Source organism: Pholcus phalangioides, unplaced genomic scaffold (assembly GCF_987345545.1).
Source record: "Pholcus phalangioides strain wild (caught in Gottingen) unplaced genomic scaffold, Ppha-v1.0 ptg000042l_1, whole genome shotgun sequence".
Taxonomy (NCBI): domain Eukaryota; kingdom Metazoa; phylum Arthropoda; class Arachnida; order Araneae; family Pholcidae; genus Pholcus; species Pholcus phalangioides.
Window position 1 is genome coordinate 16,456,784 of NW_028301628.1, and position 13,232 is coordinate 16,470,015.

General features: G+C 37.1%; 1 protein-coding gene across 4 annotated transcripts in view; it reads left to right on the forward strand.

Moving 5' to 3' along the window:
* Positions 1-10,300, forward strand: part of Tdh (L-threonine dehydrogenase) — a 310,905-nt gene extending 300,605 nt beyond the window's left edge. For all 4 annotated transcript variants that reach the window (XM_089255433.1, XM_089255431.1, XM_089255434.1 and 1 more), the window contains one exon: positions 9,926-10,300. In XM_089255433.1, coding sequence (XP_089111559.1) covers positions 9,926-10,050 — 125 coding nt within the window. In that variant the 3' untranslated portion in view covers positions 10,051-10,300. The remainder of the gene's footprint in view (positions 1-9,925) is intronic.
* The last annotated feature ends 2,932 nt before the right edge of the window (positions 10,301-13,232 follow it).

Below are 13,232 nucleotides of genomic sequence, written 5' to 3' on the forward strand. Positions count from 1 at the left end.
TTTAGTTTTCACCTGCCACAAGCATTTCTTATTCCTATAAATTTCAATGAATTCTTCCAAACATTCGCGCTGCCCGTTTCGAAGATCACTCATTATAAACCTCGAGTCGTAAAAACTAAACTGAACTCTGAACTAAACTCTGGTGGAGTGTTGAAATCGGTGTTTCACAAAGTAGGACTATTCAGGCTATGAATGGACACAAGGGGGTGATGGGGGGGACGAGAGGAAAACTCGGACCATTATACCAAGGAAGCCTTTGCAAATATGGGCCTTGGGCAAAAAAAAAGAAAAGGAAACTAATATTGCACACAGAAATTCGTACTTGTTTCATCAGAGCTAAAGTGCTTTTTTCTCCCTTTGAATGTGCGCTGTACATTCCAGATGTATTGTATCTGTAAATTGATCGGTAAAGCCTACTGTCACAGATCTCCACACCATCTGGGGTCCTGCATCCCCGGGGGCTGGTTTTACTAATGAATATTGTCATTATTCGAGCCATTTCCCCCAACCCCCACAAAGGTGGGATTGTTATCAGGATTCTGGTTTCAGAGCCTGAGATGATTCCAATCATTCTTTTTTCCCACGTTAAAAAATTCACTATAGTGGCGGCTCGGCAAAGAGAATAGCCTCTGTGCCCTGCGGCAGGATGTGGGTGGGGAGGGGCAGGTGGGTGATGCCCAAGAACCACGACGCACACTTTGAGGAAGACTGCTGTAACGGGAGATGTTTGTTGAATCTACACCATAAGTACAATAATGTATTTTGATGTTACTAAAACCTCTCATAATGACCGATTTTCATGACTTAAGCATGAGTAGGCAGTAGTGCCTTTTACTTATCAAGAATGCTATCCATATCTACAGTGATTATGACAATACGTATAGGCAATAAAAGAGAAATTTTGGTATTACAATCGACGCTCGATATAACGACCCCTTCGTCCCATCGAGAATGGACATTATATTTGAGCAAGGTCGTAGCGAGGGGGGAGACTTGGGGTTGTGGTCGGGCCTGATTGGGACGGTCGTTATATAAGTAAAACATAAAACATTTGGGACTTACCGTACCAGTCTTTGTCACTATAACGTGAATGATCGCTATAACGTGAAGTTGCCATAACGAGCGTCGACTGTATCTTCGAAAACAAGCATCGTTTCTCCTCTGAATATACTGATAGGGGATACAGCATCGTATGACAGCATTTTTTTTCGCGATAGCGTCGATTTAAAACGATTAATTTTTTTGACTTGAAAATTTTTACGGTAACTTACATAGTGTTTTTCCTTGAAAGAAAACTGCATTTTCAACCAACCTCTTATGATTAATTCAACTCAATTAAAAAATTGACTTATTATGAAGCATAGTATGTATATTAATAGTATTGCTCAATGATATAATTATATTATCAATCGTATATATCTCTCAGAAAATTTTTCGATTGCTTTCTTACGTTTAACTAGCGTAATTTCATCTGAATTTTTTTCTTTCAATGCTTGAGCTGAAAGTTGAAATTCGTTGCAATCTGACGAGATGTGTCCAAAAAACAAATTCAATGAGATTCATGAAATGTAAAAGAAAATAATAAATTACAGTGATTTTTGTCCTATTGATGCTTGCTGGTTTTCAGTCAAGAAAGGAGTGGGAATCCTGCGTTTGAAAATGCAAACATTAACTAACTCGTATAAAAACCTGCTTGATTTGTAGGAATCTTGATTTCTAAAGGCAGTACATGTGAAAGAATACTAAAATAATCTGATGTCACGGGGCCCCTAAAATCTCCAAGAACCCTGGTTAGAGACCTCCTCTGTAAATAATCAATAAACAATTAATAGTCATAGCACATTATTTGAATATAGAGTTTGCGTGTTTCTGTGCATAATTTCGGGCAAATTTATTGAAAAGAGTGATTTCAGAAACAAAATTGCGAATTTTAACAATGGTCGAAATATTTTTAAAATTTTATTTTGATTTTTTTATTCGATATGAAATTGTAAGAAAATATCATGAAAATTACGCCATTAGAAAAATTTCTTCTAATTAAATGGAATCCCTTTCCAAAACAAGCTATTCAGTTATTATTGTCCTATTACATTATCAGTGAAAAAAGAAGAGGGAAGAAAGAAGGGCGAATATATAAGAAAGCGGGTAAAAATAACTGCGCAGTTATACCTGATGGCCCATACACACGGTCAGTTATACCTGCGCAGGCACAACTGCACAGTTATACCGAATCGAAAAAACATTCCCTTCAGGTCGCCTGTGCAGGTCAACTGACGGCCCCTATACACGCTCAGTTATGCCTGCACAGTTGGCCTGTACAGGCATAACTGCGCAGGTATAACTGAGCGTGTGTAGGGCCCTTAGGTATAACTGACCGTGTGTATGGGCCATCAGGTATAACTGCACAGTTATTTTTTCCCGCTTTCTTATATTCGCCCTTCTCTCTCTCTCTTTCTTCCCTCTTCTTTTTTTCACTGATAATGTAATAGAACAACTGAATAACTTGTTTTGGAGAGGGATTCCATTTAATTAGAAGAAATTTTTCTAATGGCGTAATTTTCACGATATTTTCTTACAATTTCATATCGAATAAAAAAATCGAAATAAAATTTTAGAAATATTTCGACCATTGTTGAAATTCACAATTTTGTTTCTGAAATCACTCTTTTCAATAAATTTGCCCGAAATTAAGCACAGAAACACACAAACTCTATATTCAAATAATGTGCTATGACTATTAATTGTTTATTGATTATTTAGAGAGGGGGTCTCTAACCAGGGTTCTTGGAGATTTTAGGGGCCCTGTGACATCAGATTATTTTAGTATTCTTTCACATGTACTTCCTTTAGAAATCAAGCAGGTGTTTATACGAGTTAGTTAATGTTTGCAATTGTTTGCAATTTCAAACGAAGGATTCCCACTCCTTTCTTGACCGAAAACCAGCAAGCATCAATAGGACAAAAATCACTGTAATTTATTATTTTCTTTTACATTCAATGAATATCATTGAATTTGTTTTTCGGACACATCTCGTCAGATTGCAACGAATTTCAACTTTCATCTCAAATATTGAAAGAAAAAAATTCAGATGAAATTACGCTAGTTAAACGTAAGAAAACAATCGAAAAATTCTTTGAGAGAGATATACGATTGATAATATAATTATATCATTGAGTAATACTATTAATATACATACTATGCTTCATAATAAGTCAATTTCTAATTGAGTTGAATTAATCGTAAGACGTCGCGTGAAAATGCAGTTTTATTTCAAGAAAAACATTACGTAAGTTACCATAAAAATTTTCAAGTCAAAAAATTATTTTTTTTAAATCGACGCTACCGCGACAAAAAAATGCTATCATACGATGCTGAAGGAGCATGTATCCCCTATCAGTATATTCATCAGGAGAAACGATGCTTGTTTTCGAAGATACAGTCGACGCTCGTTATGAAAACTTCACATTATAGCGACAAAGACTGGTAGGGTAAGTCCCAAATGTTTTACTTACCGTCTCAATCAGGCCCGACCACAACCCCAAGTCTCCCCCCTCGCTACGACCTTGCTCCAAATATAACGTCCATTCTCGATGGGACGAAGGGGTCGTTATATCGAGCGTCGATTGTAATACCAAAATTTCTCTTTTATTGCCTATACGTATTGTCATAATCACTGTAGATATGGATAGCATTCTTGATAAGTAAAAGGCACTACTGCCTACTCATGCTTAAGTCATGAAAATCGGTCATTATGAGAGGTTTTAGTAACATCAAAATACATTATTGTACTTATGGTGTAGATTCAACAAACATCTTCCGTTACAGCAGTCTTCCTCAAAGTGTGCGTCGCGGTTCTTGGGCATCACCCACCTGCCCCTCCCCACCCACATCCTGCCGCAGGGCACAGAGGCTATTCTCTTTGCCGAGCCGCCACTATAGTGAATTTTTTAACGTGGGAAAAAAGAATGATTGGAATCATCTCGGGCTCTGAAACCAGAATCCTGATAACAATCCCACCTTTGTGGGGGTTGGGGGAAATGGCTCGAATAATGACAATATTCATTAGTAAAACCAGCCCCCGGGGATGCAGGACCCCAGATGGTGTGGAGATCTGTGACAGTAGGCTTTACCGATCAATTTACAGATACAATACATCTGGAATGTACAGCGCACATTCAAAGGGAGAAAAAAGCACTTTAGCTCTGATGAAACAAGTACGAATTTCTGTGTGCAATATTAGTTTGTTTTTTTTTTGCCCAAGGCCCATATTTACAAAGGCTTCCTTGGTAAAATGGTCTGAGTTTTCGAAAACTGATGTTTTTCTCTCGTCCCCACATCACCCCCTTGTGTCCATTCATAGCCTGAATAGTCCTACTTTGGGAAACACCGATTTCAACACTCCACCAGAGTTTAGTTCAGAGTTCAGTTTAGTTTTCACGACTCGAGGTTTATAATGACGAGTGATCTTCGAAACGGGCAGCGCGAATGTTTGGAAGAATTCATTGAAATGTATAGGAGTAAGAAATGCTTGTGGCAGGTGAAAACTAAAGATTACCATAACAAAATTAAGAAAGATGATAGTTATGAGAGATTGGTGTGGAAAATGGGAGAAATAGATCCTCTAGCGAACAGAGACAGTGTTGTTAAAAAAATAAACAGTTTGCGAAGCAATTTCCGAAAGGAATTGAAAAAAAAAAAGCTTTGAGTAGGTATCTTGATCCATTCTGAAAAAATTATGCCAATCTTTTGGTGCAAATCTTTGCCTTTTTTTTATCCAATCTTTACCCGTTTTTTTCTTCTTTCTTTTTTGAGTTAATAACTTTCAGTGCCATAACCAATCCAACTACACCGAAAGCATCATCTGTGGAAATCATACTAGAAAATTCCGAACTTTATAGACTATGAAAAAATCCGAACTGATCAAAAGACTGCGCAGACAGAGATCGAAGAATGAAAATATCCCCACAGATTGCCTAGAACCGGTTCCAGAAGCTTCGCCTGCGCAGTTATGCCTGAACAGGTATAACTGTGCGGGCATAACTGAACGTGTGTAGGCCCCTTAAGAGTTATGGAAGAAAAACGGGAACTGAAAGAAAAGAACAATTTACAAGACGCAGCTCTCAAGGGCCAGTTCTTCCCCGACAAAGAAAGAAGAGACATTGTAAAGCGATCATTCAGGGAGGGTCATTTTCAAACAGTATTTCCCTAAGGGCACAAGCAGGAGGAGGGGTGAGAACAGCAGGTCCTAATGTCTGTCCGAAATGAAAATTGGAGTGAAGGCATAAACAGATGTCTCATTCCACAGTATTAAATGCTTTTATGGGCGCCGATAATACGACAGCTTTGGTGTAAGCTTTTGTATACAGTATAATGGATGGCAAGATGGCTATCGGCAAGCGGCGACATCGACAGGAAGAGACACTCGTACTAATTAAAATGAATGTAGTAGAGCTCTTATTGTGATTTTGTCTCCCACTTGTTTGAATGAAATACTATAAGCTGGTTCAAACAACATATACATTTGCAATCTATGACTGGAACCATAGGACCATATGACAAAAAAAAAGTGGGGTTTGAAATGAATGCTGAATGACATGCATTCTGAATCACGTGATTTTTCTGTTTCTCTTTTAACACTCCCTCCCCGGCTGAAAAAAATCAAGGGGGTTTCTTTTCCTTCTTTCTAAAAAACAGAGCTACATTTTTGGATTGGTCAAGGAGGCTTGGGTAGACAACATCTTTGTGTCAGACCGAAAAGTGTTTATTGTTAACTAGCTGATACCCGGCGACGTTGCCGCCCTGTGAAAAATTTACATATATATAGCTTATTAATTATTTCTTAATCAAAATATTTCTGCATTAAGTAAGAAAAAATTACTTTCATTTTTTAATTAATTTTAATTATTTTAATTTTATTATAATTATTAATATTATTAATATAATTTTAATTAAAAACTTCAGGCAATCGCTTGTGGATACACAATATTTTTGTTTGTCCATCTGGTGTGTAGATGTACAAATTTTTAGGATTACCATCACGCGAACAGGCGACGTAAAGCTGTCCGTGTGAAAAACTGGGCTCAAGTAGGTTGATACCTGCCACTATTAACAACTGGCCTTGCAATTTGTTGATTGTCATGGCAAAAGCTAAACGAATCGGGAACTGTAATCGCTTGAAAGTGAATGGCATTTCTTCAGTGATAATTGGGATACGTTGAATGAAGACGTCTTCTCCTTCGCCACATCCAGTTAGAATCGTTGCTTCGATGATGTAATTGTGAAATTTCTTCACGCAGAGTCTGGTGCCATTGCAGAGTCTCGGTGTCTCCAAATTTCTTAAAAGCATTATAGGTGCTCCGACTTTGAGGTGTCAAATTGTGTGGTGGCACACCCGGAATATCCAAAGAGTTCAGAAATTCTGCAGGATACAGAACTGTCTGCGCTGAGTCTGTGACAGTGTCAACCGATTTGTAAGATGTGGAGTCCCGGAATAATTTTTAGGATTTTTTTGATGGTCTTGTTCACACTCACATTTTTCGATGCCGGAACGCCACTCACAAAGCCAGTCATGGTTTCGGTGATTTTGTTGAATGTTTGGGAAGACTTTGTCTGCAAGTTCTTGAACTGAATTTAACAACTGGCAAAATCCATTTGGGAAAGTAATCAGTCAAGTGCTTGGGTCTACGGGAATTCTTCCATTGCCAAGTTTGATCAACTGATGTAAAAATGATAGCAGTGCTGTCATTTTGCAGTTGAACTCGCATATTTTTGGATGATAATAATTTTTTAACTTCGTGCCAGAGTGTTGATGATTTGAGGCAAGCATTGACTTCATCAGTTGGCGTTGAACATTTTTATTCCCAGTTTTGTCAGCGTAGTTGTTGTTCTCTGTTGTTAGCGACGTCATACGTCCAGCTTGTGCAGCGAATATTATTCAAACGCCTTTTACGCATTTTTTAAATTGAAACTATACCTATACGATGGGCGGTTGGTGAGATAAAGGCCGCATTAGCACTTACAGGATACCCTGTATATATAGGCTAGCAGAAATACCCGGCGCTCTTCCCGGGTTTTCTCCAATTACTGGTAGGATTGGAAAAGTGACAAACCGTTATAAAGGAATAAACTGTTATAATAACAGAATTAAAGGTGTGACAAACCATTGTAAAGGCATATATACACGTCTGAAACGCATTGTTGGAAACCACGGTAACCAAAGTAAACGTTCCGAAAGTGATTGTTGAGGCCCCAAAACCATTGTTGCACGACAGTTTTTTGCCCATTTCGGGCATTTGCCCAGCTCTGACGAACTTTTAAAGTAGCATACGGTTCAATCCCGGACCTGTTTGGTATATATGCAAAATCTGGCGACAATCGGTCTAAAACTGTAGATTTGTATAAAGAGCATACATACTTTCACATTTATATATAAGATGTAATTGTAATGTGTGTTATTGTAATGAAAACAATTTTCATGCCGATCCTCAAGATTTCCTTTAGGATTTAGATTGCAGAATCTCCAAAAATAACGGTAAGCAAAACTAAAAATATATAAATTATCTGATAAATTTTTATTTGAGCATTTCAATTCAACTACAGTAGTCTCTCGAGAATTCGGTCGTGCTCTAATCCAGCACGTCCAGTAGTCCAGGATATTTAGGTGGTGTGGTGTCACTTTTCTCCTGATGCCCTAACCCCTTAACACGTTCTAATATTTCTTAATTGCTGATCAAGTCCTGACTATGTCTTTGCACGAAATTTCATATTTTATTTCAATGGGTTTCTTCAAAGTTAATCCAGCAATTTCAGTAAAATCTGGCACACGGTGGTCTAATACGTACCGGATTAGCGAGAGTCTACTGCAGGGGTCTTCAACCTTTGAGGCATAGCAGGCCATATTGAAACATTTTATAAAGTACGCGGGCCACAATGTTATAATCTGGCATTTTTCGTTATTAAACGAAACGGGGGGGGGGCATAATATAGAAGATTTTTATTCACTCTGAATACAAATAATACAAAGGCAAAGGCCACAACAGGCAGAGTGCCCAACGAGGTGGCTGAAAGAGAAAATAATAATAATTAATATAATAATAGTAAAAATAAAGTAGAATAAACAAATAAAAAATAATAATTTCTAAAAAAAATTTTTTAATTATTTCTTTCATTGACAATAATTTTAATTCATTCTGAAATAATTTCTTTTATTAAATTTTATTCATTCTGAAATAATTTCGAAATAATTTCTTTCATTAAATTTAATTCATTCTGAACTAATTTCTTCCATTAAAAATATAATTCTTATATTTACTCTGATATAATTTCTTCCCTCTATTGAAGAAATGCTTTTCTATTAAATATTATCAGTATCTTTATATCAAATCAAATATATTATATTTGAGATATTATCAAATCTTTATTAATCAGTAATATTAAATTACTAAAACTATGACGGATCTCCATTTTTGCTGTGTGGCTGAAGGCACCAGGACGGACATCTTAGATTACTAAAAATATAATGCAGAATTTTACTGTTTTTTTTTTTGTTTTTTTTTTTAATGGGAGTGTGATTATTTTTCATCTAGTACCAGAGAATATCATTATATTTCCTTATCTTATTTTTGTGTTTATGGTTTTGGTGATGCAAAAATAAAAAAAAAGTTATGATTTTCATAATATTGTTCATTTTAGTGAACCATCTCGTTCTTATTAGGGCCAAAAGGGTGCAGTGGTGTATAAACGCAAATTTGTTGGAGGGGGGCGGTGGTTGTGACCATGTGTTCAATTTTTCAGGACGGTTCTGATTTTTTTTGGAAAAAATTCTGAATTTTCCCCCTTTTTTTAAGCAAATTTATTTTCTTGGTTTGTTATTCAGTCAAAAACGTAGAAAACATTTTTTTTTTCTATTTAATTTTTCTGCTCTGGGGGGGGGGGGGTGACAGCCCCTACCTTTAATCTGCCCCTGATAGGGGGGCCTCCAGATCAGGTTGCGCCTGGGCCCTCCCAAAATTATGATCCGCCACTGGCTCAGAGATGGGTATCGTTGGACAGAATGAAGCCAGCATTCCTTCCAGTGAAAGATTTAGAGTTGTCTCCGGTGATCCAGGAGAAAAAGCAACATCCGGACGGTCCGCCACAACAGGTCAATCTCCAGGCGTCCAGCAAACTTCCAGGATCACCTATCTTCTCGAAGAGAGGAAGACCTATCCGGTTCCGCTTTCCAGGACCGCTTCGCTGAGGAGGAGGGTGGCGGCTGTGGCAGTACGCTAATTCTGTCATTGCTGGCCGACGTCATCGCTTCGGGGATGTTCTGCTTGTAGTGACGTACAAGGAGTCGCTGCCAACCTTCGTCACAACCGATCCACGGTTGTTACATGGATTGCCATTTGCATATTCTCGGTGATGTGTGCTGTGTATAAAAGGACTGAGCTATGTTAGGTCGTCGTTGCTTTACTCCGTTCACTCGCTGGTTGTAACCGTTAATTCTCAAATGTAAATTTATATTCTGTCTGCTCACAGCTCTTGGTGCTGTGTAGCATATCTTAACTTTTAACGAAATTATGTTTAATTGTTAATTGTTGCAATAAACCTATTATTTGTTACCGCTGTGTCATCCGTCTTTCCGTGAGTGCCTTAATCCGTTGAGATATGAACACGCTTAATCCTGTCTGACATTGTCTATGAGGATCCTATTTTTGGAAGCACCTCTACTTGAGATATCTGGGGGCCCCAGTGATAACCGAGAAAAAATAAAAATGAAACCGTAAATCGTTTGTGGCTCTTTGTGACTGATGGCGGGGCCCATATCTGGCCATGGCCTGGCAGTTGAGAAACACTGATATAGACAATTACCATTATAAAAAATATAGTAAATTAGTATTTTTCACTGTATTTTCATTTATGCCAGTATTGTCATTATTTCAGCGGACTCGTGGCCACAAGTATTTGAAGACATAAATGCACGTCAACACTGGGGATGGAAACACGAATATGATCTGGATAACTTATGCTTAGAGATGATAAAACGAGTAAAAATCAAATACGTATGAACTGACTTTTTCTCTCTTGCATGCAAAAAGACATTGTATTTAATGCGAAGAAAAGAAATTCGCATGCCATAAGCTTCATTTTAGGAACTGTGTTCTTTGTAACCATCTACCTTTAAATGTGTTACCTCTAGATTTTTTCTTCTTTGTTCTATTATTAGATTCCTATTTGCAGAAAAAGATTTCGAGTTTTTTCAAATTGAATTCACAATACTTGCATGAAATCAATAAATTATTGATTTTTGCTTTTTTATTCTTGTTGATTTATTAAATTAGATGAAGTGTTTCAAAAAAAATAGCAATGTTAATCCTGTATATTTCTTTAGTCAGCATCTCTTTTTTTTACACAGAAAACAGAAAATTACATTAAGGAATGGACAAGTAGCAATTCTAATATTGGCATTTGTCCATCCAGTCATTTGATGGTATTAAGAGTTGACTTTTTTTATAGCACAGCAGTGGGGCATAGGTAAATGAGCACCTACAGCCTCGGACAGAAAGGGTGCACCCACTTATGCGCATAGTTTCGTCCAGTAGTGTATTTACAGGGGGGCGGGGGCACTAAGCGGGTTATAGCCCAGGGCAGCAAATTCGGAGGGGCAGCGAATTTTGGAGTATAGAAAGAGGGGAGAGAAAAAATTATTTTTTTATTAAGTTCACATTTCGTAATGGTTTTTCGTATATGGTTTAATAATATATAATTATTAAACCATATTTTTATTTCCACACACTACCGTTGAGGTAAAAAAATATGGTAGTCTAACCTTCCTATACAAATGAGAAGGAAGAGAAGCGAGATGAGAATATAGCTGCGAGCAGGGAACATAGTACACATAGTGGGGGTGTTTGACATAGCAGAGTGTATCAAATAGAAACTCGCAATCAGCTTGGTTTCTTAAATTAAAGAATGCTTAAAAAATTCATAATTATAAAAATCATTGCTCAGACAACAATTTGGAAATAATGATGTGTGAATATCACTATTTTTAAGTATAAACTACGGAAATATTCCTCATATTTTGGTCGCTTTCTTCCCTACACTTTTCCCTCGGCACTTGAGTGCGATCATCTCTCGAAAGGTCAATAATATTTTCTATTAAATTTGGGAGTAAAAAATTGAGAAAAATATCAAGTTTATCAAAGCTCCCCACTGTTTAAATTTGTATTAGCATAGGCGGGAGGGTAGAAGTGGAAAATCCCCCCCCCCGAATAGCTTTATTTGTATAAATATATATATATATATATTTTAATTAAAACGAAAAAGCAGCAAATTACAAATACAAACATATGTTACACGACACAAAAACACACACATATATAATACATACACTGTGTAGCCCCAAGGGACCATGAAGTCCTTCCAGCAGGCTTATGATTTTTATTACATGATTTTCTCCCTCAGCAACAGCTCTTTTCTTCATTTGATGTATTTTAGTATATAATTAATATACATTGGTGCAATAATTTATTTCAAAGTACTGCATTAATATTTGTGTTTTTGATCATAATAAAGACATTGTAATCTGTATTTTTATTACTATTTATGTAATTATATACTAGAGTAGATGAAGTTCATTATCTTTGGTGCGGTGTAACAAAAACTTTTTTGAAATGTTTTGTTACTTTTAGGCACTTGATATTTTTATATCTATTCGAGGTTCTATTTCCATTTTTTACCAACTATTCTTCGTTTTTGATGATAAATTTATAAATTCTGTACATGTAGTTCTGTCTCAGTGTCAATATGTGGCACTGTATGTTTTTGTTTTCTATTGGAACATTTATTAATTCTCTTAATTTATTGTAAAGATTGTCTAGATTGTGTATGTTTTCATAATATGCTCCTCCCCAGACACATATTCAGTAATTTATGTTCGAATAAACACACGCATAGAAGATATCTTTCAAGAAGTTTTATTATCAACTATGTATTTAAGTTTATAAATGACTCCTGAATACATTCTGAGTTGCATCCGGGATAGTGACACCATTCAACTCGTAAGAGAACCGTGGGTTGTTCGAACCAAAATGAGCGACCATGCACTTATCAACGCTAAACGTCATGCTCCATTCATTTGCCCATGCTGCAATCCTGTTTAGACTGGTCTGGAGCGACTCCCTATCGCTTTGATTCCCGATTACCCCCATTAACTTCACATCATCTGCGAATTTGCTAGTAATCCCATCGATACCCTGATCGAGTTTATCGATAAAAAGTGCAAAAAGTATGGGGCCAAGGACACTTCCTTGAGGCACTCCACTTGTGACGTCTGTCTAACCAGAGAATTCCCCGTTCACCATAACTCGTTTCGACCTATCTCTTAACCACGATTCTATCCAATTCTACAGACCTGCCAACTCTCCCGATTTAGGCGGGAGACTCCGGATTTTTTATCCTTCCTCCCGCTCTCCGGATTTTGACAGAAAATTAGATTTTCAGACCTGCCAACTCTCCCGAAGACTCCGGATTTTTCATCCTTCCTCCCGCTCTCCGGATTTGTTAAAATTTCTCCGGATGTTTGCAGAAAATTAGATTTCACACGAGCTTTCACGTTGTCGTGGCGTCAATAATTACCATCGTCGTTAGGGAAAACACCCATGAAGGACAGCCGTAGTCATTTCCATTGAGCAGCCTTAAGAAAAAGTCTCTGTGACCGCATTTAAGCAACTGGCAAAGACGCGACTTTGTTTTCGTAGCATTTATCAGGGGGAAGCCCTTGGTTGCCGAAATTCCTGTATAATCGTTATTGTATTCCATTAACAGCCGCGCGGTAAACACGTTTTTTCGTCCGCAGCTTTGTAATTTGAATTTTTTTAAATCGTTTCTTCCGATTAAACATCTTCAGAAAGAAAATATAAAACTTTAAGCTATATACAGCTAAATATAAAGCCTTTAAGAATTCATATACCCAAGATTATCAATCAATGATAGCATCCACGAAAGAACACATATACTTTATAAACAGTATGTAGATGTGATTTCTCTATTCTGCATGGAAAGACTGGCATGGAATTATATTCTTCTCAGGGGCAATGCAGAACCTGCCTTGAGGGGGGGGGATGTAACTTTTTCTTAATTTATAAAAAAAAAAAAAAAAAATTTCGAAAAAAAAATTTTATGGACTTTTTTTTTGATCGAGTCTATGAGTGTCGGGGGGCGGGGTACCCCCCTCGGGAGAATTTCT